General features: G+C 55.2%; 1 protein-coding gene across 9 annotated transcripts in view; it reads left to right on the top strand.

The window, feature by feature from the left end:
* The window catches only part of LOC107307273 (E3 ubiquitin-protein ligase BRE1B-like), a 48,865-nt gene that overhangs the window by 17,264 nt on the left and 6,148 nt on the right, over positions 1 to 25,453 (top strand). For 8 of the 9 annotated variants that reach the window (XR_014941086.1, XR_014941087.1, XR_014941085.1 and 5 more), the window contains 10 exons: positions 696 to 875; positions 4,185 to 4,320; positions 7,836 to 7,957; positions 9,288 to 9,823; positions 11,707 to 11,824; positions 12,918 to 13,067; positions 15,007 to 15,219; positions 16,534 to 16,659; positions 17,363 to 17,503; positions 19,889 to 19,990. Coding sequence is in view for 3 of the 9 variants with exons in the window: in XM_085533313.1 (XP_085389439.1) it covers positions 696 to 875; positions 4,185 to 4,320; positions 7,836 to 7,957; positions 9,288 to 9,823; positions 11,707 to 11,824; positions 12,918 to 13,067; positions 15,007 to 15,219; positions 16,534 to 16,659; positions 17,363 to 17,503; positions 19,889 to 19,990 (1,824 nt within the window). In the remaining 6 variants the exon portion in view is untranslated. Of the gene's footprint in view, positions 1 to 695; positions 876 to 4,184; positions 4,321 to 7,835; positions 7,958 to 9,287; positions 9,824 to 11,259; positions 11,366 to 11,706; positions 11,825 to 12,917; positions 13,068 to 15,006; positions 15,220 to 16,533; positions 16,660 to 17,362; positions 17,504 to 19,888; positions 19,991 to 25,453 lie in introns of those variants that run through there. The other variant, XM_085533314.1, reaches the window with a different exon arrangement.

Raw genomic sequence — 25,453 nt, 5'->3', positions numbered from 1 at the left:
TGGGGCCCCATGATAGGGTCAGCGTGCTATGGGGCTGATATGGGGTCACTATGGGTCAGTATGGGGCCCCATGATAGGGTCAGCGTGCTATGGGGCTGATATGGGGCTGATATGGGGTCACTGTGGGTCAGTATGGGGTTGATATGGGGTCAGTATGGGGCCCCATTACGGGGTCAGCATGCTGCGGGCCTGCTATGGGGTGCTATGGGGCTGTTACAGGGCTGCTATGGGGCAGATCCGAGGTCAGTATGGGGCTGTTACGGGGCCGCTATGAGGCTGATCTGAGGTCAGTATGGGTCTGCTATGGGGCTGTTATGGGGCCGCTATGGGGCAGATATTAGGTCAGTATGGGTCTGCTATGGGGCTGTTATGGGGCCGCTATGGGGCTGATCCGAGGTCAGTATGGGGCTGCTATGGGGCTGTTATGGGGCCGCTATGGGGCAGATATGAGGTCAGTATGGGTCTGCTATGGGGCTGTTATGGGGCTGATCCGAGCTCGGTATGGGTCTGCTATGGGGCTGATCCGAGGTCAGTATGGGTCTGCTATGGGGCTGATCCGAGGTCAGTATGGGTCTGCTATGGGGCTGATCCGAGCTCAGTATGGGCCTGCTATGGGGTTGTTATGGGGCCGCTATGGGGCAGATCCGAGGTCAGTATGGGGCCGCTATAGGTCCATTATGGCCTCCCACCCCTAGGTGGCGCTGCGCTCGCTGCCGGAGGAGGCGGTGAAGGAGACGCTGGAGTACAAGGTGCTGCAGTCGCAGTTCTCCCTCCTGTACCACGAGAGCCTCCAGGTGAAGACGCAGCTGGACGAGGCGCGCGCCCTCCTGCTGGCCACCAAGAACAGCCACCTGCGCCACATCGAGCACATGGAGGTACGGGGGGGGCAACATGGCCGACAACATGGCCGACAACATGGCCGACAACATGGCCGACAACATGGCCGACGGGGGGACAAGGTGGCTGCTGGGGGGACAAGATGGCTGCCAAGATGGCTGCCAAGATGGCTGACGGGGAGACAAGGTGGCTGCTGGGGGGACAAGATGGCTGCCAACATGGCCGACAACATGGCCGACAACATGGCCGACAAGATGGCCGACGGGGGGACAAGGTGGCTGCTGGGGGGGCAAGATGGCCGACAACATGGCTGACAAGATGGCTGCTGGGGGGACAAGATGGCTGCCAAGATGGCTGCCAAGATGGCTGCTGGGGGGACAAGATGGCTGCCAAGATGGCTGTCAAGATGGCTGCTGGGGGACAAGATGGCTGCCAAGATGGCTGCCAAGATGACCACTGGGGGGACAAGATGGCTGACAAGATGGCTGCCAAGATGGCTGCCAAGATGTCTGTCAAGATGGCCGCGGGGGGACAAGATGGCCGCGAAGATGGCTGCCAAGATGGCCGCCAAGATGGCCGCTTGGGGACAAGATGGCTGCCAAGATGGCTGCTGGGGGACAAGATGGCTGCCAAGATGGCCGACAAGATGGCCGCCAAGATGGTTGCTGGGGGACAAGATGGCTGCCAAGATGGCTGCTGGGGGACAAGATGGCTGACAAGATGGCTGCCAAGATGGCTGCCAAGATGGACGCTGGGGGACAAGATGGCCGACAAGATGGCCGACAAGATGGCCGACGGGGGGACAAGATGGCCAACAAAATGGCTGCCAAGATGGCTGCCAAGATGGCCGCTGGGGGGCAAGATGGCCGCCAAGATGGCTGCCAAGATGGCTGCTGGGGGACAAGATGGCCGACAAGATGGCCGACAAGATGGCTGCTGGGGGGACAAGATGGCCGCCAAGATGGCTGCCAAGATGGCCGCTGGGGAACAAGATGGCCGACAAGATGGCCAACAAGATGGCTGCCAAGATGGCTGCTGGTGGACAAGATGGCTGCCAAGATGGCTGCTGGGGGACAAGATGGCTGACAAGATGGCTGCCAAGATGGCTGCCAAGATGGACGCTGGGGGACAAGATGGCCGACAAGATGGCCGACAAGATGGCCGACGGGGGGACAAGATGGCCAACAAAATGGCTGCCAAGATGGCTGCCAAGATGGCCGCTGGGGGGCAAGATGGCCGCCAAGATGGCTGCCAAGATGGCTGCTGGGGGACAAGATGGCCGACAAGATGGCTGCTGGGGGGACAAGATGGCCGCCAAGATGGCTGCCAAGATGGCCGCTGGGGAACAAGATGGCCGACAAGATGGCCAACAAGATGGCTGCCAAGATGGCTGCTGGTGGACAAGATGGCTGCCAAGATGGCTGCTGGGGGACAACATGGCTGCCAAGATGGCTGCCAAGATGGCCGCTTGGGGACAAGATGGCTGCCAAAATGGCTGCCAAGATGGCCGCCAAGATGGCTGCCAGGGGGACAAGATGGCTGACTTGTGGCTATCCCCACCTGACCCCATTGACCCCATTGATTCCATTGACCCCATTGACTCCATTGACTCCATTGACCCCATTGACTCCATTGACCCCATTAACCCCATTGACTCCAATGACTCCATTGATTCCATTGACCCCATTGACCCCATTGACTTCATTGACCCCATTGACTCCATTGACTTCAATGAACTCATTGACACTATTGGCCCAATTGACCTTATTGACTCTAATGACCCCATTGACCCCATTAACCCCATTGACTCCATTGACCCCATTGACCCCATTGGCCCTATTGACCCCATTGGCCCTATAGATCCCAATAACCCCATTGGCCCTATTGACCCCATTGACCCCATTGACCCCATTGACTCCATTGACCCCATTGACTCCATTGACCCCATTGACCCCATTGACTCCATTGACCCCATTGACTCCATTGAATCCATTGACTCCATTGACTCCAATGACTCCATTGACTCCATTACCCCCATTGACTCCATTGACTCCATTGACCCCATTGACTCCATTGACTGTATTGACTCCATTGACTCCATTGACCCCATTGACTCCATTGACCCCATTGACCCCATTGACCCCATTGACTCCATTGACCCCATTGACCCCATTGACTCCATTGACCCCATTGACTCCATTGACCCCATTGACTCCATTGACTTCAATGAACTCATTGACTCCATTGACTCCATTGACCCCATTGACTCCATTGACTCCATTGACCCCATTGACTCCATTGACTCCATTGACTTCATTGACCCCATTGACTCCATTGACTCCATTGACCCCATTGACTCCATTGACCACATTGACCCCATTGACTCCATTGACCCCATTGACCCCATTGACTCCATTGACCCCATTGACTCCATTGACTCCATTGGCCCTATTGACTCCATTGACCCCATTGACTCCATTGACTCCATTGACTTCAATGAACTCATTGACACCATTGGCCCAATTGACCTTATTGACTCTAATGACCCCATTGAGCCCATTAAGCCCATTAACCCCATTAACCCCAATGACCCCATTAACCCCACTGACCCCATTAACCCCATTGGCCCTATTGACCCCATTGGCCCTATTGACCCCATTGGCCCTATAGATCCCAATAACCCCATTGGCCCTATTGACCCCATTGGCCCTATAGATCCCAATAACCCCATTGACTCCATTGACCCCATTGACCCCATTGACCCCATTGGCCCCATTGGCCCCATAGGCCCTATTGATTCCAATGACCCTATTATCCCCTATTAGAGTGACGAGCTGGGGGTGCAGAAGCGGCTCCGTACCGAGGTGATCCAGCTGGAGGACAATGACCCCATTGACCCCATTAACCCCAATAACCCCATTAACCCCAATAACCCCATTGACTCCATTGACTCCATTGACCCCATTGACCCCATTGACTCCATTATCCCCATTGACCCCATTGACCCCATTGACTCCATTGACCCCATTGACTCCATTGACTCCATTGACCCCATTGACCCCATTGACCCCATTGACTCCATTGACTCCATTGACTCCATTGGCCCTATAGATCCCAATAACCCCATTGGCCCTATTGGCCCCATTGGCCCTATTGACCCCATTAACCCCATTGGCCCTATTGACCCCATTGGCCCTATAGATCCCAATAACCCCATTGGCCCTATTGACCCCATTGGCCCTATAGATCCCAATAACCCCATTGGCCTTATTGACCCCATTGGCCCCATAGGCCCTATTGACTCCAATGACCCTATTAATCCCATTGACCCTATTATCCCCTATTAGAGTGACGAGCTGGGGGTGCAGAAGCGGCTCCGTACCGAGGTGATCCAGCTCGAGGACACCCTGGCCCAGGTTCGCAAGGAATACGAGATGCTGCGCATCGAGTTCGAGCAGAACCTGGCGGCCAACGAGCAGGCGGGTCCGAACCAAGGGGGTTATATGGGGAATGGGGGGAGATATGGGGGGTTATATGGGAAATGGGGGGTTATGGGGGGATATAGGGGGAGATATGGGGGGATTATATGGGGGGTGGGTTATATGGGGGAATTATATGGGGGGTGGTTATGGGGTGGGTTATATGGGAAATGGGGGGTTATGGGGTGGGTTATATGGGGGGATTATATGGGGGGTGGTTATGGGGTGGGTTATATGGGGGTTATATGGGATATGGGGGGATTATAGGGGGGGATATAGGGGGAGATATGGGGGGATTATATGGGGGGTTATATGGGGGGATATAGGGGGATATATGGGGGGGTTATATGGGAAATGGGGGGAGATATGGGGGGATTATATGGGGGGTGGGTTATATGGGGGGATATAGGGGGAGATATGGGGGGATTATATGGGAAATTGGGGGTTATGGGGTGGGTTATATGGGAAATGGGGGGTTATGGGGTGGGTTATATGGGAAATGGGGGGAGATATGGGGGGGTTATATGGGGAGATATGGGGGGATATAGGGGGAGATATGGGGGGATTATATGGGGGGTTATATGGGGAGATATGGGGGGATATAGGGGGAGATATGGGGGGATTATATGGGGGGTGGGTTATATGGGGGGATATAGGGGGAGATTATATGGGGGGTGGGTTATATGGGGGGATATAGGGGGAGATTATATGGGGGGGTTATATGGGAAATGGGGGGAGATATGGGGGGTTATATGGGAAATGGGGGGAGATATGGGGGTTATATGGGAAATGGGGGGGTATATGGGGGGTTATATGGGAAATGGGGGGAGATATGGGGGTTATATGGGAAATGGGGGGAGATATGGGGGTTATATGGGAAATGGGGGGAGATATGGGGGTTATATGGGAAATGGGGGGAGATATGGGGGGTTATATGGGAAATGGGGGTTATATGGGGGGTTATATGGGAAATGGAGGTTATATGGGGGGTTATATGGGGGGTTATATGGGAAATGGGGGGTTATGTGGGGGGTTATAAGGGGGGTTATATGGGAAATGGGGGGAGATATGGGGGGATTATATGGGGGGATATAGGGGGAGATATGGGGGTTATATGGGAAATGGGGGGAGATATGGGGGGTTATATGGGAAATGGGGGGAGATATGGGGGTTATATGGGAAATGGGGGGAGATATGGGGGGGTTATATGGGAAATGGGGGGAGATATGGGGGTTATATGGGAAATGGGGGGAGATATGGGGGGATTATATGGGGGGATATAGGGGGAGATATAGGGGGGTTATATGGGGAATGGGGGGAGATATGGGGGGATTATATGGGGGGTGGGTTATATGGGGGGATATAGGGGGAGATATGGGGGATATGGGGGGATATAGGGGGTTATATGGGAAATGGGGGGAGATATGGGGGTTATATGGGAAATGGGGGGAGATATGGGGGGTTATATGGGAAATGGGGGGAGATATGGGGGTTATATGGGAAATGGGGGGAGATATGGGGGGTTATATGGGAAATGGGGGGAGATATGGGGGTTATATGGGAAATGGGGGGAGATATGGGGGGTTATATGGGAAATGGGGGGAGATATGGGGGTTATATGGGAAATGGGGGGAGATATGGGGGGATTATAGGGGGTGATATGGGGGGTTATATGGGGAATGGGGGAGATATGGGGGTTATATGGGGGGTTATATGGGAAATGGGGGGTTATATGGGGGGTTATAAGGGGGGTTATATGGGAAATGGGGGGAGATATGGGGGTTATATGGGGGGTTATATGGGGAATGGGGGGAGATATGGGGTGGGTTATATGGGGGGTTATATGGGAAATGGGGGGAGATATGGGGGGATTATATGGGGGGATATAGGGGGAGATATGGGGGGATTATATGGGGGGATATATATGGGGATATATGGGGGGGTTATATGGGAAATGGGGGGAGATATGGGGGGATATAGGGGGAGGTATGGGGGGATTATATGGGGGGTGGGTTATATGGGGGGATATAGGGGGAGATATGGGGGGTTATATGGGGAGATATGGGGGGATATAGGGGGAGATATGGGGGGATTATATGGGGGTTATATGGGAAATGGGGGGATTATATGGGGGTTATATGGGAAATGGGGGGAGATATGGGGGGATGATATGGGGGGTTATAGGGGGAGATATGGGGGGGTTATATGGGAAATGGGGGGAGATATGGGGTGGGTTATATGGGGGGATATAGGGGGAGATGGGTTATATATGTCCCTATGGGTCCCTATGTGTCCCTATGGGGTCTCTATGTGTCCCTATGGATCCCTATGGGTCTCTATGTGTCCCTATGTGTCTCTATATGTCCCTATGTGTCCCTATGGGGTCTCTATGGGTCCCTATGGGGTTCAATGGATTCCTATGTGTCCCTATGGGGTCCCTATGTGTCCCTATGGGGTCTCTATGGGTCCCTATGTGTTCCTATGGGTCCCTATGTGTCCCTATGGGGTCTCTATGGGTCCCAATGTGTCCCTATGGATTCCTATGGGTCCCAGTGTGTCCCTATGGGTCCCTATGTGTCCCTATGGGGTCCCTATGGGTCCCTATGGGTCTCTATGGGTCCCTATGGGTCTCTATGTGTCCCTAGGTGTCCCTATGTGTCCCTATGTGTCCCTATGGGGTCCCTATGGGTCCCTATGGGTCCCTATGGGGTCTCTATGGGTCCCTATGGGTCCCTATGGAGTTCAATGGATTCCTATGTGTCTCTATGTGTCCCTATGGGGTCTCTATGTGTCCCTATGTGTCCCTATGGGTCCCTGTGGGGTCTCTATGTGTCCCTATGTGTCCCTATGAGGTCCCTATGGGTCCCTATGGGGTCTCTATGTGTCCCTATGGGGTCTCTATGTGCCCCTATGGGGTCCCTATGTGTCCCTATGGGGTCCCTATGGGTCTCTATGTGTCCCTATGAGTCCCTATGGATCCCTATGGGGTCCCTATGTGTCCCTATGGGGTCTCTATGGGTCCCTATGGGGTTCAATGGATTCCTATGTGTCCCTATGGGTCCCTATGTGTCTCTATGTGTCCCTATGGGTCCCTGTGGGGTCTCTATGTGTCCCTATGTGTCCCTATGTGTCCCTATGGGGTCCCTATGGGTCCCTATGGGTCCCTATGTGTCCCTATGGGGTCTCTATGTGCCCCTATGGGGTCCCTATGGGGTCCCTATGGGTCTCTATGTATCCCTATGGGTCCCTATGGACCCCTATGGGGGCTCTATGGGTCCCAATGTGTCCCTATGGATTCCTATGGGTCCCAGTGTGTCCCTATGGGTCCCTATGTGTCCCTATGGGGTCCCTATGTGTCCCTATGGGTCTCTATGTGTCCCTATGTGTCCCTATGGGTCCCTATGGGGTTCAATGGATTCCTATGGGGTCCCTATGGGGTCCCTATGGGGTTCAATGGATTCCTATGGGTCTCTATGTGTCCCTATGGGTCTCACTGTTGGTTCTATCCCCGCCCCACAGGCCCCATCAACCGCGAGATGCGTCACCTGATCAGCAGCCTCCAGAACCACAACCACCAGCTGAAGGGCGACGTGCAGCGCTACAAGAGGAAACTGCGCGAGGTGCAGGCCGAGATCGGAAAGGTGGGTGGGGACCACTTCCTGTGTAAGGGGGGCGGGACTTCCTGTTTATGGGGGTGAGACTTCCTGTATGGGGGAGGGGCTTCCTGTTTGGGGGCGGGACTTCCTGTCTGAGGGGCGGGACTTCCTGTTTTGGGGCAGGACTTCCTGTGGAAGGGGTGACTTCCTGTTTGGGGGGAGGAACTTCCTGTTTGGGGGAGGAACTTCCTGTCTGAGGGGCAGGACTTCCTGTTTTAGGGCGGGACTTCCTGTTGGGGGGCGGGACTTCCTGTCTGAGGGCGGGACTTCCTGTTTAGGGATGAGACTTCCTGTTTGGGGGGCAGAACTTCCTGTTTGGGGATGAGACTTCCTGTTTGGAAGAGGGACTTCCTGTTTATGGGGGTGGGACTTCCTGTTTGGGGGGTGGGACTTCCTGTTTATGGGGGTGAGACTGAGACTTCCTGTTTATGGGGAGGGACTTCCTGTTTATTCGGGTGACTTCCTGTTTGGGGGAGGAACTTCCTGTTTAGGGGGATGGGACTTCCTGTTTGGGGATGAGACTTCCAGTTTGGGGGGCGGGACTTCCTGTTTATGGGGTTGGGACTTCCTGCTTGGGGGAGGGACTTCTTGTTTATGGGGGCGGGACTTCCTGTTTGGGGGGTGGGACTTCCTGTTTATGGGAGTGAGACTGAGACTTCCTGTTTATGGGGAGGGACTTCCTGTTTGGGGGGTGGGACTTCCTGTTTGGGGGCGGGACTTCCTGTTTATGGGGGCGGGACTTCCTGTTTGGCCAGGGACTTCCTGTTTATGTAGGTAACTTCCTGTTTGGGGGGAGGGACTTCCTGTATGAGGGGGTGGGATTTCCGGTGTAGAAGAGCTTAAAAGGGTAACACCAGCCTGCGGTCCTATGGTCCCATGTTAGAGATAGGGCTTTGGCGTTGCCCCTTTAAGAAAAAGAGGAGCTTAAAAGGGTAATGCCGGCAGTGTCATCTGGGCCCATGTTAAGAGATAGGGCTTTGGCGTTGCCCCTTTAAGAAAAAGAGGAGCTTAAAAGGGTAATGCCGGCAGTGTCATCTGGGCCCATGTTAGAGATAGGGCTTTGGCGTTGCCCCTTTAAGGCAAGAAGAGCTTAAAAGGGCAACGCAGGCGTTAGTCTGGGGTCATGTTAGAGATGACATTGTGTGGCGTTGCCCTTTTAAGAAGCTCCAAAAGGATGAATGGCGCTGAGTTGGCCGTCTTAAAAGGGCAACGCCACCGAGCTTGGTTATGTTAGGTCAATATCTTAAAAGGGCAATGCCCCAATCCAGGTGGGTCCCACCTGCTGCTGATTTCCCCCTATTTCTCTCCCTTTTAGCACCGTTTCCAGCCCAGCTCCGCCCCTCCCCCCCCCAGCTCCGCCCCTCCCCCCCCACCCCCTCCAAGCTCCGCCCCTTCGGACGACACCCAATCAGGAGCCGGAACAATGACAACAGGGGGCGGAGCCACCCCAGCAGGCCCCACCCCTCTTAAAGAGGAAGACACCGCGGGCCCACCCGGCCCCACCCCTATAGGGGAAGCCAAGCGGGACCCCCCCCCCCCTACAACCAACCCAGCCCCACAACAACCTGAGGCCGCCCCACGGAGACCCACAGATGATGAGGAGCCCCCCACAACCTCATCCACAGCCCCACCCCCACCTCAACCCCCTCCCCCCCCCCCCCAACCCCGACCCAAGGAGCCCCCCACCCCCCAAGTAACAACCAGACCCATGGGGGGGGGGGGGGGGGGGGCGTCGTCCAGGGGGGTAGAAAGGGGGGACAGGGGGGGGGGAAGGGAGAGACCCAAAGGGGCTCAAGAGGAGGCCAAGAAAAAGGACTCGGATGTGCTCAAACAGCTCCGGGCCGAGCTCAAGTGAGTTGTGGGGCAAATGGGGGGGGGGTTATGGGGCAGGGGGGGCTGTTATGGGGTGGGTATGGGGGTTGGGGGGGGGTTATGGGGCAGGGGGGGCTGTTATGGGGCAAAGGGGGGGGGTTATGGGGCAGGGGGGGCAGTTATGGGGTGGGTATGGGGCTGGGGGGGAGTTATGGGGCAGTTGTGGGGTGGATATTGGGCCTAGGGGGGCAGTTATGGGGTCTGGGGAGCAGTTATGGGGTGGGTATAGGGGTAGGGGGGCAGTTATGGGGCAGTTAGGGGGTGGATATGGGGCCTAGGGGGGCTGTTATGGGGTCTGGGGGGCAGTTATGGGGTGGGTGGGAGGCAGTAATGGGGTGGGTATGGGGCTATTATGGGGTCAGGGGGGCAGTTATGGGGTGGGTATGGGGCCTAGGGGAGAGCTAAGGGGCTTGGGGGGTGGTTATGGGGTGGGTATGGGGCAGTTATGGGGTGGATATGGGGGTTGGGGGGCAGTTATGGGGTCTGGGGGGCAGTTATGGGGTGGGTATGGGGCTGTAATGGGGGGGGGAGGCAGTTATGGGGTGGGTATGGGGCTGTTATGGGGTGGGTATGGGGCTGTAATGGGGCAAAGGGGGGGGGTTATGGGGCAGGGGGGGCACTTATGGGGCAGGGGGGGGGTTATGGGGCAGGGGGGGGCTGTTATGGGGCAGGGGAGGCAGTTATGGGGCAAAGGGGGGGGGTTATGGGGCAGGGGGGGCAGTTATGGGGTCTGGGGGGCAGTTATGTGGTCTGGGGGGCTGTTATGGGGCAGGGGAGGCAGTTATGGGGTGGATAAGGGCTGTAATGGGGTGGGTATGGGGCAGTTATGGGGTGGGTATGGGGGTTGGGGGGCAGTTATGGGGTGGGTATGGGGCAGGGGGGCAGTTATGGGGTGGGTATGGGGCAGTTATGGGGTGGGTATGGGGCAGTTATGGGGTGGGTATGGGGCTGTAATGGGGCAAAGGGGGGGGTTATGGGGCAGGGGGGGCAGCTATGGGGTGGGTATGGGGCTGGGGGGGAGTTATGGGAGCTGGGGGGCAGTTATGGGGTGGGTATGGGGCTGTAATGGGGTGGGTATGGGGCACTTATGGGGTGGATATGGGGCAGTTATGGGGTGGATATGGGGCACTTATGGGGCAGTGATGGGATGTGGGAGGCACTTATGGGTCGGGGGGGTCAGTTATGGGGTGGGTATGGGGCAGTTATGGGGTGGGTATGGGGCAGTTATGGGGTGGATATGGGGCAGTTATGGGGTGGATATGGGGCAGTTATGGGGTGTGGGGGGCACTTATGGGTCAGGGGGGGTCAGTTATGGGGTGGCTGGGAACTGATTTGAATGGGGGGGGGGGCCGGGCATGAGACGCGTTATGGTAATGAGATGCAAATGAGGCTAAATGAGATGCAAATGTATTCAGGAAGGCTCAGGAGAGCCAGAAAGAGATGAAGCTTCTGCTTGGGGGGGGGCATCAGAAGCGTTATGGTAATGAGATGCAAATGAGGCTTTGATGAGATGCAAATGAGGCTCGATGAGATGCAAATGAGATGCAAATGTATTCAGGAAGGCTCAGGATAGCCAGAAGGAGATAAAGCTTCTGCTTGGGAGGGGGGGGCATCAGAAGCGTTATGGTAATGAGATGCAAATGAGGCTTTTGATGAGATGCAAATGAGGCTCGATGAGATGCAAATGAGATGCAAATGTATTCAGGAAGGCTCAGGAGAGCCAGAAGGAGATGAAGCTGCTGCTTGGGGGGGGGGGGGGGGGGGGGGGGGTGTACAAACGTTATGTTAATGAGATGCAAATGAGGCTTGATGAGATGCAAATGAGGCTTGATGAGATGCAAATGAGATGCAAATGTATTCAGGAAGGCTCAGGAGAGCCAGAAGGAGATGAAGCTGCTGCTGGACATGTACAAATCGGCCCCAAAGGAACAAAGGGACAAAGTGCAGCTCATGGCGGCAGAGCGCAAGAGCAAGGCCGAGGTATGCTAATTACATGCTAATTACATGCTAATTAGATGGTAATGTATGTAAATCAGGCGGTGGAGTATGCGAATCAGGTGGAGGTGGAGGTTACATTACGTAGGCACACATAACGTAGGCACGAAGAGTGAGCGAATTATGCAAATTAGATGCAAATATATGCTAATTAGATGCTGATATATGCAAATCAGGCGGTAATGTATGCGGATCATACACGAGGTGGAGGTTGCGTTACACACATAACGTAGGCACGAACAAGAGTGAGTGAGTGATGCAAATTGTATGGGGATGTATGCTAACTATATGCTAATTAGATGTTAATTTATGCAAATCAGACGGTGGTGTATGCTAATCATACACAGGGTGGAGGTTGCATTACACACATAATGTAGGCACGAGCAAGAGTGAGCGAGTTATGCAAATTATATGGGGATGTATGCAAATTAGATGCTAATTAGATGCTAATATATGCAAATCAGGCGGTGGTGTATGCGACTCATACACGAGGTGGAAGTTGCATTGCACACATAACGTAGGCACGAACAAGATGCAAATTATTTGGGGATGTATGCAAATTAGATGCTAATGTAACGTGGTTATGCAGATTAGATGCAAATCAAGTATGCAAATCATGTATGTGACACTATATAGATAGTATATAGTATATATAATATCTATATAGTATTATATAGAGTTATATAGATTATATAAAGTCTAATGTATGCAAATCAAGTGCTAATGTATGCAAATTGAATGCTAATTGATGCATAAATGGATGAGGTTTCCCTTAATTAAGTGATAATGTATGCAAAACATATGCTGGTGTATGCAGATAATATGCTAATCATGGGCTGGTCTCACAGGGTAATTAAGCCCTTAATTAAGGCTCCTAATGAAGCGGTGGTTAATTACCCCTTAATGAGGCATATTAATTATGTTAATTAATTATGCTAATGAAGGCGGATGAGCTTCATGGCTACACATCTTAATGACATCTTAATTGGAGCTGGTGTTGCATTGACTCAGTGTTAATGAGTCCATTGATGATGTTAATGAATTATGCTAATTATGTTAATTAATTATGCAAATGAAGGCCGAGGAGCTTCGTGGCCGTGCCCGGGAGCTGGAGGAACGTGAGAGGAGGGAGAGCAAGAAACTGGCGGACGAAGAGGCCTTGAGGAGACTGAGGGCGGCCGAGGAGAGCATTGAAGGCCTGCAGAGGAGGCTGGCCGCCACCAAACAGGTCATTAATTAGCTTAATTAACGGCCTTAATTAGCCCTGGGGTGTTAATTAGTGGTTATTAAGGGTAATGGGGGGGGTAGGTTGTAAGAGGGAGTCATAAATGGGTGGGGAAAGGGGTTGAGGCCTACTAGGCCCAGCGGCCATCTTGGCCCTGCAGAGGAGGCTGGCCGCCACCAAACAGGTCCTTAATTAGCTTAATTAGCAGCCTTAATTAGCTCTGGGGTGTTAATTAGTGGTTATTAATTAAGGGTAATGTTAATTAAGGGTAATGGGGGGGGTAGGTTGTAAGATGGAGCCTTAAGTGGGTGGGGAAAGGGGTTGAGGCCTACAAGGCCCGGCGGCCATCTTGTCCCTGCAGAGGAGGCTGGCCACCACCAAACAGGTCCTTAATTAGCTTAATTAACGGCCTTAATTAGCTCTGGGGTGTTAATTAGTGGTTATTAAGGGTAATGGGGGGGTTAGTGGTAAGATGGAGTCATAAATGGGTGGGGAAAGGGGTTGAGGCCTACTAGGCCCGGCAGCCATCTTGGCCCTGCAGAGGAGTCATAAAGGGGTGGGGAAAGGGGTTGAGGCCTACTAGGCCCGGCAGCCATCTTGGCCCTGCAGAGGAGGCTGGCCGCCACCAAACAGGTTTTTAATTAGCTTAATTAACGGCCTTAATTAGCTCTGGGGTGTTAATTAGTGGTTATTAAGGGTAATGGGGGGGTTGGTTGTAAGATGGAGTCATAAATGGGTGGGGAAAGGGGTTGAGGCCTACTAGGCCCGGCAGCCATCTTGTCCTGTCAGCCATCTTGTCTTGGCAGCCATCTTGTCCTGGCAGCCATATTGTCTTGGCAGCCATCTTGTCCTGGCAGCCATCTTGTCCTGTCAGCCATCTTGTCTCGGCAGCCATCTTGTCCCGGCAGCCATCTTTTCTCAGCAGCCATCTTGTCTTGGCGGCCATCTTGTCTTGGCAGCCATATTGTCTTGGTGACCATCTTGTGGTGGCCATCTTGCCCTGCCAGCCATCTTGTCCCGGCAGCCATCTTGTCTTGGCGGCCATCTTGTCTTGGTGACCATCTTGTGGCGGCCATCTTGTCCCGGCGGCCATCTTGTCTTGGCGGCCATCTTGTCCTGGCAGCCATCTTGTCCTGGCAGCCATCTTGTCTTGGCAGCCATTTTGTCCCGTCATCCATCTTGTCTTGGCAGCCATCTTGTCCCGGCAGCCATCTTGTCTTGGCGGCCATCTTGTCTTGGTGACCATCTTATGGCGGTCATCTTGTCTTGGCAGCTATATTGTCATGGCGGCCATCTTGTCCTGTCAGCCATATTGTCTTAGTGACCATCTTGTCCCGGCGGCCATATTGTCTTGGTGACCATCTTGTGGCGGCCATCTTGTCCCGGCGGCCATCTTGTCCTGGCAGCCATCTTGTCCTGTCAGCCATCTTGTCATGACGGCCATCTTGTGGCAGCCATCTTGTCTTGGCAGCCATCTTGTCCCAGCAGCCATCTTGTCCCGGCAGCCATCTTGTCTTGGCGGCCATCTTGTCCTGGCAGCCATCTTGTCTTGGCAGCCATCTTGTCCCGGCAGCCATATTGTCTTGGTGACCATCTTGTGGTGGCCATCTTGTCCTGATGGCTATCTTGTCCCGGCAGCCATCTTGTCTTGGCAGCCATCTTGTCTTGGCCATCTTGTCCTGTTAGCCATCTTGTCTTGGCGGACATCTTGTCTTGGCAGCCATCTTGTCTCGGCAGCCATCTTGTCTAGGCAGCCATATTGTCTTGGTGACCATCTTGTGGCGGCCATCTTGTCCTGGCAGCCATATTGTCTTGGTGACCATCTTATGACGGCCATCTTGTCTTGGTGGCCATCTTGTGGCAGCCATCTTTTCCTGGCAGCCATCTTGTCCCGGCGGCGGCCATCTTGTCCCCAATCCCCACCTATTCCTCCCTTGGTCAGGAGGAGGAGGCGCTGCTGTCGGAGATGGACGTGACGGGCCAGGCCTTTGAGGACATGCAGGAGCAGAACCTGCGTCTGCTGCAGCAGCTGCGCGAGAAGGACGACGCCAACTTCAAGCTGATGTCGGAGCGCATCAAGGCCAACCAGATCCACAAGCTGCTCAGGGAGGAGAAGGATGAGCTGGCGGAGCAAGTGCTGGCGCTCAAGGCACAGGTGGGGATAAAGGGGGGGATAAAGGGGGGAGTTGGGGGTCTGGGGGGGTGTAAGGGGGGACCTGGAACGTGTTGGGGGATCTAGAACGTCTTGGGGGACCTAGGGTGACCTAGAACCCCTTGGAGGACCTGGAACCCCCCTAGGATGGTCTAGAACCCCCCCTAGGATGGCCTAGAATCCCTTGAAGGCCCTAGAACCCCCCTAGGATGACCTAGAACCTCTCCTAGGATGACCTAGAATCCCTTGAAGGACCTAGAACCCCCCTAGGATTATTTAGAACCCCCCCTAGGATGGCCTAGAACCCCCGTAGGATGACCTAGAACCCACTGAAGGATCTAGAACCCCTGTAGAATGACCTAGAATCCCTTGAAGGACCTAGAACCCCCGTAGGATGACCTAGAATCCCTTGAAGGACCTAGAACCCCCGTAGGATGACCTAGAATCCCTTGAAGGACCTAGAACCCCCGTAGGATGGCCTAGAACCCCCCTAGGATGGCCTAGAACCCCCCTAGGATGACCTAGAATCCCTTGGAGGACCTAAAACCCCCCTAGGAGGACCTAGAATCCCTTGGATGACCTAAAAACCTTGTAGGATGACCTAGAATCCCTTGAAGGACCTAGAACCCCCCTAGGATGACCTAGAATCCCTTGAAGGACCTAGAACCCCCCCATAGGAAGACCAAGAACCCCCCTAGGATGACCTAGAACCTCCCCTAGGATGGCCTAGAACCCCCCCTTGAGGACCTAGAACCCCCTTAGGATGGCCTAGAACCCCCCATAGGAAGACCAAGAACCCCCCTAGGATGACCTAGAACCCCTCCTAGGAGGACTAAGAATCCCTTGGAGGACCAAGAACCCCCCTTGGATGACCTAGAACCCGTAGAACGCCCCCGTTGTGGTTCCCAGGTGGACCTGGAACCCCCCTAGGATGACCTAGAATCCCTTGAAGGACCTAAAACCCCCCTAGGATGGCCTAGAACCCCCCCTTGGAGGACCTGGAAGCCCCCTAGGATGACCTAGAACCCCCCATAGGAAGACCAAGAACCCCCCTAGGATGACCTAGAACCCCTCCTAGGATGACCTAGAACCCCTTGGATGACCTAGAACCCCTTGGAGGACCTAGAACCCCCCTAGGATGACCTAGAACCCCTTGAAGGACCTGGAACCCACTGAAGGACCTAGAACTCCCCCATAGGAAGACCAAGAACCCCCCTATGATGACCTGGAACCCCCCTATGATGGCCTAGAACCCCCCTAGGATGGCCTAGAACACCCCTAGGATGACCTAGAACCCATAGAACCTGTGGTTCCCAGGTGGACGCCCAGCTGCTGGTGGTGCAGAAGCTGGAGGAGAAGGAGCGAGTCCTGCAGGGCAGCCTGGCCGCCGTGGAGAAGGAGCTGGCCATCAGGACACAGGCCCTGGAGCTCAACAAGAGGAAGGTACATGGGGGGCAATAGGGGGCTATAGGGGGCAATAGGGGGCAATGGGGGGCAATAGGGGGTAATAGGGGGACGTGGGGGGCAATGGGAGTCAATGGGGGGCAATAGGGGGCAATACGAGGCAATGGGGGGCAATAGGGGGCAGTGGGGGGCAATAGGGGGCTATAGGGGGACATGGGGGGCAATAGCGGGCAATAGGGGGCAATACGAGGCAATGGGGGGCAATAGGGGGCACTTGGGGGGCAATAGGGGGCAATAGGGGGACATGGGGGGCAATAGGGGGACATGGAGGGCAATAGGGGGCAATGGGAGGCAATAGGGGGCAATAGGGGGACATGGGGGGCAATAGGGGGACATGGGGGGCAATGGGGGGCAATAGGGGCAATAGGGGGCAATGGGAGTCAATGGGGGGCAATAGGGGGCAATAGGGGGACATGGGGAGCAATAGGGGGACATGGGGGGCAATAGGAGGCAATAGGGGGCAATAGGGGGACATGGGGGGCACTTGGGGGGCTGGGGGAGGGTTGTCCGCCATGATGGTTCCCCATTGACCCCCATCGTGTCCGCCATATTGGTTCCTTCATCCCATTACTTATGGGTCAGCTCTGGGGGGTCCCAATGGGTCCCAATGGTGGGGTCAGGGTCTGTGTGTCCCTATGGGGTGGTCGTGGCCCCATAGACCCCTTGTTTCCGTGCCCCATAGGCCGTGGAAGCGGCTCAATTGGCCGAGGACCTTCGAGCTCAGGGGGAGCACGTTCAGAGTCGGCTCAGGGAGCTGCAGGCCTGCGCCGCTGAGAACAGGGCGGCCAAGGACAAGGAGTCCCTCAGCCTCAAGAGGGCGCAGGTGGGTCCTATGGGGTGATATGGGGTGATATGGGGTGTCTATGGGGTCCTATGGGGTGATATGGGGTGTCTATGGGGTGTCTATGGGGTCCTATGGGGTGATATGGGGTGTCTATGGGTTACTATTGGGTCTCTATGGGGGTCTATGGGGTCCTATGGGGCAGTGGAGGGAGTCTATGGGGCATTAGGGGGCCCTATGGGGTACTATGGGGTGCCTATGGGGGTCTATGGGGTGATGGAGGGGGTCTATGGGGTCCTATGGGGGATCTACGGGGTACTATGGGGTACTATTGGGGGTCTATGGGGTCCTATGGGGCAGTGGAGGGAGTCTATGGGGCATTAGGGGGCCCTATGGGGTGCTATGGGGTGTCTATGGGGTGATATGGGGTGATATGGGGCCCTATGGGGTGCTATGGGGTGTCTATGGGGTGCTATGGGGGTCTATGGGGTACTATTGGGGGTCTATGGGGTCCTATGGGGCTGTGGAGGGAGTCTATGGGGCATTAGGGGGCCCTATGGGGTGCTATGGGGTGTCTATGGGGTACTATGGGGGGTCTATGGGGGATCTACGGGGTACTATGGGGTACTATTGGGGGTCTATGGGGGTCTATGGGGTCCTATGGGGCAGTGGAGGGAGTCTATGGGGCATTAGGGGGCCCTATGGGGTGCTATGGGGTGTCTATGGGGTCCTATGGGGTGATGGAGGGGGTCTATGGGGTACTATGAGGGGTCTATGGGGGTCTATGGGGTGATGGAGGGGGTCTATGGGGTACTATGGGGGGTCTATGGGGTCCTATGGGGCAGTGGAGGGAGTCTATGGGGCATTAGGGGGCCCTATGGGGTGCTATGGGGCCCTATGGGGTGCTATGGGGTGCCTATGGAGTCCTATGGGGTGATGGAGGGGGTCTATGGGGTACTATGGGGGATCTATGGGGTACTATGGGGTACTATTGGGTCTCTATGGGGGTCTATGGGGTCTATGAAGCATTAGGGGGCCCTATGGGGTGCTATGGGGTGTCTGTGGGGTCCTATGGGGTGATGGAGGGGGTCTATGGGGTACTATGGGGGTCTATGGGGGTCTATGGGGTACTATTGGGTCTCTATGGGGGTCTATGGGGTCCTATGGGGCAGTGGAGGGAGTCTATGGGGCATTAGGGGGCCCTATGGGGTGCTGTGGGGTGTCTATGGGATCCTATGGGGTGATGGAGGGGGTCTATGGGGTACTATAGGGGGTCTATGGGGTGTCTATGGGGGTCTATGGGGGTCTATGGGGTACTATTGGGGGTCTATGGGGTCCTATGGGGCAGTGGAGGGAGTCTATGGGGCATTAGGGGGCCCTATGGGGTGCTATGGGGTGTCTATGGGGTGATGGAGGGGGTCTATGGGGTACTATGGGGGGTCTGTGGGGTCCTATGGGGGGTCTATGGGGGTCTATGGGGTGATGGAGGGGGTCTATGGGGTACTATGGGGGGTCTATGGGGTGATGGAGGGGGTCTATGGGGTACTATGGGGGGTCTATGGGGTCCTATGGGGGGTCTATGGGGGTCTATGGGGTACTATTGGGGGTCTATGGGGTCCTATGGGGCAGTGGAGGGAGTCTATGGGGCATTAGGGGGCCCTATGGGGCCCTATGGGGTGCTATGGGGTGTCTATGGGGTGCTATGGGGTGTCTATGGGGTGTCTATGGGGCGCTATGGGGTGTCTATGGGGTCCTATGGGGTGATATGGGGTGTCTATGGGGCATTAGGGGGTGCTATGGGGTGTCTATGGGGTGTCTATGGGGTGCTATGGGGTGATGGAGGGGGTCTATGGGGTACTATGGGGGGTACTATGGGGGTCTATGGGGTCCTCTGGGGGGTCTATGGGGTCCTAATGGGGGATCTACAGGGTTCTATGGGGGTCTATGGGGTACTATTGGGTCTCTGTGGGGGTCTATGGGGTCCTATGGGGCAGTGGAGGGAGTCTATGGGGCACTAGGGGGCCTATGGGGTGCTATGGGGTGTCTATGGGGTCCTATGGGGTGATGGAGGGGGTCTATGGGGTCCTATGGGGGGTCTATGGGGGTCTATGGGGTACTATTGGGGGTCTATGGGGTCCTATGGGGCTGTGGAGGGAGTCTATGGGGCATTAGGGGGCCCTTTGGGGTGCTATGGGGTGTCTATGGGGTCCTATGGGGTGTCTATGGGGTCCTATGGGGGATCTATGGGGTACTATTGGGTCTCTATGGGGGTCTATGGGGTCCTATGGGGCAGTGGAGGGAGTCTATGGGGCATTAGGGGGCCCTATGGGGTGCTATGGGGGGTCTGTGGGGTCCTATGGGGTGATATGGGGTGTCTATGGGGGTCTATGGGGGTCTATGGGGTGCTATGGGGTGTCTATGGGGCAGGAGGAGCTGTCGAGGCTGCGTCGGAAGCTGGAGAAGCAGCGGAAGGTGGAGGTGTACGCGGACGCCGACCAGATCCTACAGGAGGAGATCAAGGAATATAGGGTGAGTTATGGGGCTGTGGGGCTATGGGGTGGGTTATGGGGTTATGGGGTGGGTTATGGGGCAGGTTATGGGGTTATGGGGTGGGTTATGGGGCTATGGGGTGGGTTATGGGGTTATGGGGTGGGTTATGGGGCTGTGGGGTTATGGGGTGGGTTATGGGGCAGGTTATGGGGCTATGGGGTGGGTTATGGGGTGGGTTATGGGGTTATGGGGCTGCGGGGCTATGGGGTGGGTTATGGGGTTATGGGGTGAGTTATGGGGCTGCGGGGTTATGGGGTGGGTTATGGGGCTATGGGGTGGGTTATGGGGCTGTGGGGTTATGGGGTGGGTTATGGGGTGGGTTATGGGGCAGGTTATGGGGTTATGGGGCTGTGGGGTTATGGGGCTGTGGGGTTATGGGGTGAGTTATGGGGTTATGGGGTGGGTTATGGGGCAGGTTATGGGGTTATGGGGAGGGTTATGGGGTTATGGGGTGGGTTATGGGGTTATGGGGTAGGTTATGGGGCTATGGGGTGAGTTATGGGGCAGGTTATGGGGTTATGGGGCTGTGGGGTTATGGGGTGGGTTATGGGGTTATGGGGTGGGTTATGGGGCAGGTTATGGGGTTATGGGGCTGTGGGGTTATGGGGCTGTGGGGTTATGGGGTGGGTTATGGGGTTATGGGGTTATGGGGTGGGTTATGGGGTTATGGGGTGGGTTATGGGGCAGGTTATGGGGTTATGGGGTGAGTTATGGGGCTGTGGGGTGGGTTATGGGGTTATGGGGTGAGTTATGGGGTTATGGGGTGGGTTATAGGGTGGGTTATGGGGCTATGGGGTGGGTTATGGGGCAGGTTATGGGGTTATGGGGCTATGGGGTGGGTTATGGGGTTATGGGGTGGGTTATGGGGCGGGTTATGGGGCAGGTTATGGGGTTATGGGGTGGGTTATGGGGTGGGTTATGGGGTTATGGGGCAGGTTATGGGGTTATGGGGCAGGTTATGGGGCAGGTTATGGGGTTATGGGGTGGGTTATGGGGTTATGGGGTGGGTTATGGGGCAGGTTATGGGGCTATGGGGCAGGTTATGGGGCAGGTTATGGGGTGGGTTATGGGGCAGGTTATAGGGTGAGTTATGGGGTTATGGGGCTATGGGGTGGGTTATGGGGCAGGTTATGGGGTTATGGGGTGGGTTATGGGGCTATGGGGTGGGTTATGGGGTGGGTTATGGGGTTATGGGGCAGGTTATGGGGTGGGTTATGGGGCTATGGGGTGGGTTATGGGGTTATGGGGTTATGGGGTTATGGGGTGGGTTATGGGGCAGGTTATGGGGTTATGGGGCAGGTTATGGGGTGGGTTATGGGGCTATGGGGTGGGTTATGGGGTTATGGGGTTATGGGGTGGGTTATGGGGTTATGGGGCTGTGGGGTTATGGCGTGGGTTATGGGGTTATGGGGTGGGTTATGGGGCAGGTTATGGGGTGGGTTATGGGGCTATGGGGTGGGTTATGGGGTTATGGGGTTATGGGGTGGGTTATGGGGCTATGGGGTGGGTTATGGGGTTATGGGGTTATGGGGTGGGTTATGGGGTTATGGGGTGGGTTATGGGGTGGGTTATGGGGTTATGGGGCAGGTTATGGGGTTATGGGGCAGGTTATGGGGCAGGTTATGGGGTTATGGGGTGGGTTATGGGGTTATGGGGTGGGTTATGGGGTTATGGGGTGGGTTATGGGGTGGGTTATGGGGCAGGTTATGGGGCTATGGGGTGGCTTATAGGGTTATGGGGTGGGTTATGGGGCAGGTTATGGGGTGGGTTATGGGGTTATGGGGCTGTGGGGTGGGTTATGGGGCTGTGGGGTTATGGGGTTATGGGGCAGGTTATGGGGTTATGGGGTGAGTTATGGGGCAGGTTATGGGGTTATGGGGTGGGTTATGGGGCAGATTATGGGGCTATGGGGTGGGTTATGGGGCAGGTTATGGGGTTATGGGGTGGGTTATGGGGCAGGTTATGGGGTTATGGGGTGGGTTATGGGGCAGGTTATGGGGTTATGGGGCTGTGGGGTTATGGGGTGGGTTATGGGGTTATGGGGTGGGTTATGGGGTTATGGGGTTATGGGGCTGCGGGGTTATGGGGTGGGTTATAGGGTTATGGGGTGGGTTATGGGGCAGGTTATGGGGTTATGGGGTGGTTTATGGGGCTATGGGGTGGGTTATGGGGCAGGTTATGGGGCTATGGGGTGGGTTATAGGGTTATGGGGTGGGTTATGGGGCGGGTTATGGGGTTATGGGGTGGGTTATGGGGCTATGGGGTGGGTTATGGGGCTATGGGGTGGGTTATGGGGTTATGGGGCGGGTTATGGGGCAGGTTATGGGGTTATGGGGTGGGTTATGGGGCTGCGGGGTTATGGGGTGGGTTATGGGGTGGGTTATGGGGCTGTGGGGTTATGGGGTGGGTTATGGGGTTATGGGGCTGTGGGGTTATGGGGTTATGGGGTGGGTTATGGGGCAGGTTATGGGGCTATGGGGTGGGTTATGGGGTTATGGGGTTATGGGGTGGGTTATGGGGCAGGTTATGGGGTTATGGGGTGGGTTATGGGGCTGTGGGGTTATGGGGTGGGTTATGGGGCTATGGGGTGGGTTATGGGGTTATGGGGTGGGTTATGGGGCAGGTTATGGGGCTATGGGGTGGGTTATGGGGTTATGGGGTGGGTTATGGGGCGGGTTATGGGGCTATGGGGTGGGTTATGGGGTTATGGGGCAGGTTATGGGGCAGGTTATGGGGCTGTGGGGCGGGTTATGGGGTTATGGGGTGAGTTATGGGGCAGGTTATGGGGCTATGGGGTGGGTTATGGGGCAGGTTATGGGGCTATGGGGTGGGTTATGGGGTTATGGGGTGGGTTATGGGGTTATGGGGTGGGTTATGGGGCAGGTTATGGGGCTATGGGGTGGGTTATGGGGTTATGGGGTGGGTTATGGGGTTATGGGGTGGGTTATGGGGCAGGTTATGGGGCTATGGGGTGGGTTATGGGGTTATGGGGCAGGTTATGGGGCAGGTTATGGGGCAGGTTATGGGGCTGTGGGGCGGGTTATGGGGTTATGGGGTGAGTTATGGGGCAGGTTATGGGGCTATGGGGTGGGTTATGGGGCAGGTTATGGGGCTATGGGGTGGGTTATGGGGTTATGGGGTGAGTTATGGGGCAGGTTATGGGGCTATGGGGTGGGTTATGGGGTTATGGGGTGGGTTATGGGGCAGGTTATGGGGTTATGGGGTGGGTTATGGGGCTATGGGGTGGGTTATGGGGTTATGGGGTGAGTTATGGGGCAGGTTATGGGGCTATGGGGCAGGTTATGGGGTTATGGGGTGGGTTATGGGGCAGGTTATGGGGTTATGGGGTGGGTTATGGGGCTATGGGGTGGGTTATGGGGTTATGGGGTGGGTTATGGGGCAGGTTATGGGGCTATGGGGCAGGTTATGGGGTTATGGGGTGGGTTATGGGGGGAAATGAGGGGAAATGGAAAGGAAATGAGGCTGAATGTGGGTCCCATTGGATCCCTATGGGTCCCTATGGGGTTCTATGGGTCGCTATGGGTCTCTATGTGTCTCTATGGGTCCCCATGGGTCCCTATGGGTCTCTATGGGTCTCTATGTGTCTCTATGGGGTCTCTATGGGTCTCTATGGGGTTCTGTGGCTCCCTATGGGTCCCATTGGATCTCTATGGGTCCCTATGGGTCTCTATGGGTCTCTATGGGGTCTCTATGGGTCCCTATGGGGTCTCTGTGGGGTCTCTATGTGTCTCTATGGGTCTCTATGGGTCTCTATGGGGTCTCTATGGGTCTCTATGGGTCTCTATGGGTTTCTATGGGTCTCTATGGGTCTCTATGGGTCTCTATGGGTCTCTATGGGTCCCTATGGGTCTCTATGGGTCTCTATGGGTCTCTATGTGTCTCTATGGGTCCCATTGGATCTCTATGGATCCCTATGGATCCCTATGGGTCTCTATGGGTCTCTATGGGTCTCTATGTGTCTCTATGGGTCCCTATGGGTCTCTATGGGTCCCTATGGGTCCCTATGGGTCCCTATGGGGTCTCTGTAGGTCTCTAAGTGTCTCTATGGGTCCGTATGTGTCTCTATGGGGTCTCTATGGGGTTCTATGGCTCCCTATGGGTCCCCATGGGTCCCATTGGATCTCTAAGTGTCTCTATGGATCTCTATGGGTCTCTATGGGTCTCTATGGATCTCTATGGGTCTCTATGGGTCGCTATGGGTCTCTTACCCCCACGCCGCCCCCCATAGGCCCGCCTGACATGTCCATGGGGAAATGGGTGGGAAATGAGGCTGAACATGGGTCCCATTGGATCCCTATGGGTCCCATTGGATCTCTATGTGTCCCTATGGGTCTCTATGTGTCTCTATGGGTCCCATTGGATCCCTATGGGTCTCTATGGGTCCCATTGGATCTCTATGGATCTCTATGGGTCTCTATGGATCTCTATGGGTCTCTATGGGTCTCTATGGATCTCTATGGGTCTCTATGGGTCTCTATGGGTCTCTATGTGTCTCTATGGGTCTCTATGGGTCTCTATGGATCTCTATGTGTCTCTATGTGTCCCTATGGGGTCTCTATGGGTCTCTAAGTGTCTCTATGGATCTCTATGGGTCTCTATGGGGTCTCTATGGGTCTCTATGGGGTTCTGTGGCTCCCTATGGGTCCCATTGGATCTCTATGGATCTCTATGGATCCCTATGGGTCTCTTTGGGTCCCATTGGATCTCTATGGGTCTCTATGGGTCCCTATGGGGTCTCTATGTGTCCCTATGGGTCTCTATGTGTCTCTATGGGTCTCTATGGGGTCTCTAAGTGTCTCTATGGGTCCCTATGGATCTCTATGTGTCTCTATGGGTCTCTATGGGTCCCATTGGATCTCTATGGATCCCTATGGGTCTCTATGGGTCTCTATGGGTCCCATTGGATCCCATTGGATCCCTATGGGTCTCTATGGATCTCTATGGGTCTCTATGGGTCTCTATGGATCCCTATGAGTCCCATTGGATCTCTATGGGTCTCTATGGGTCTCTATGGGTCCCATTGGATCTCTATGGATCCCTATGGGTCTCTATGGGTCTCTATGGGTCCCCATGGATCCCTATGGGTCTCTATGGGTCTCTATGGGTCTCTAAGTGTCTCTATGGGTCTCTATAGGTCTCTAAGTGTCTCTATGGATCTCTATGTGTCTCTGTGTGTCTCTATGGGTCTCTATGGGTCGCTATGGGTCTCTATGGGTCTCTATGGGGTTCTATGGATCTCTATGGGGTCTCTATGGGGTTCTGTGGCTCCCTATGGGTCCCATTGGATCTCTATGGGTCTCTATGGGTCCCATTGGATCCCTATGGGTCTCTATGGGTCTCTATGGGTCCCATTGGATCCCTATGGGTCTCTATGGGTCTCTATGGATCTCTATGTGTCTCTATGGGTCCCATTGGATCCCT

Source organism: Coturnix japonica, unplaced genomic scaffold, assembly GCF_054131305.1.
Source record: "Coturnix japonica strain WE unplaced genomic scaffold, WE-NBRP24 Scf058, whole genome shotgun sequence".
Lineage (NCBI taxonomy): Eukaryota > Metazoa > Chordata > Aves > Galliformes > Phasianidae > Coturnix > Coturnix japonica.
Note: the sequence above shows the minus strand (reverse complement) of the source record. Positions and strands in the feature narration are given on the sequence as shown.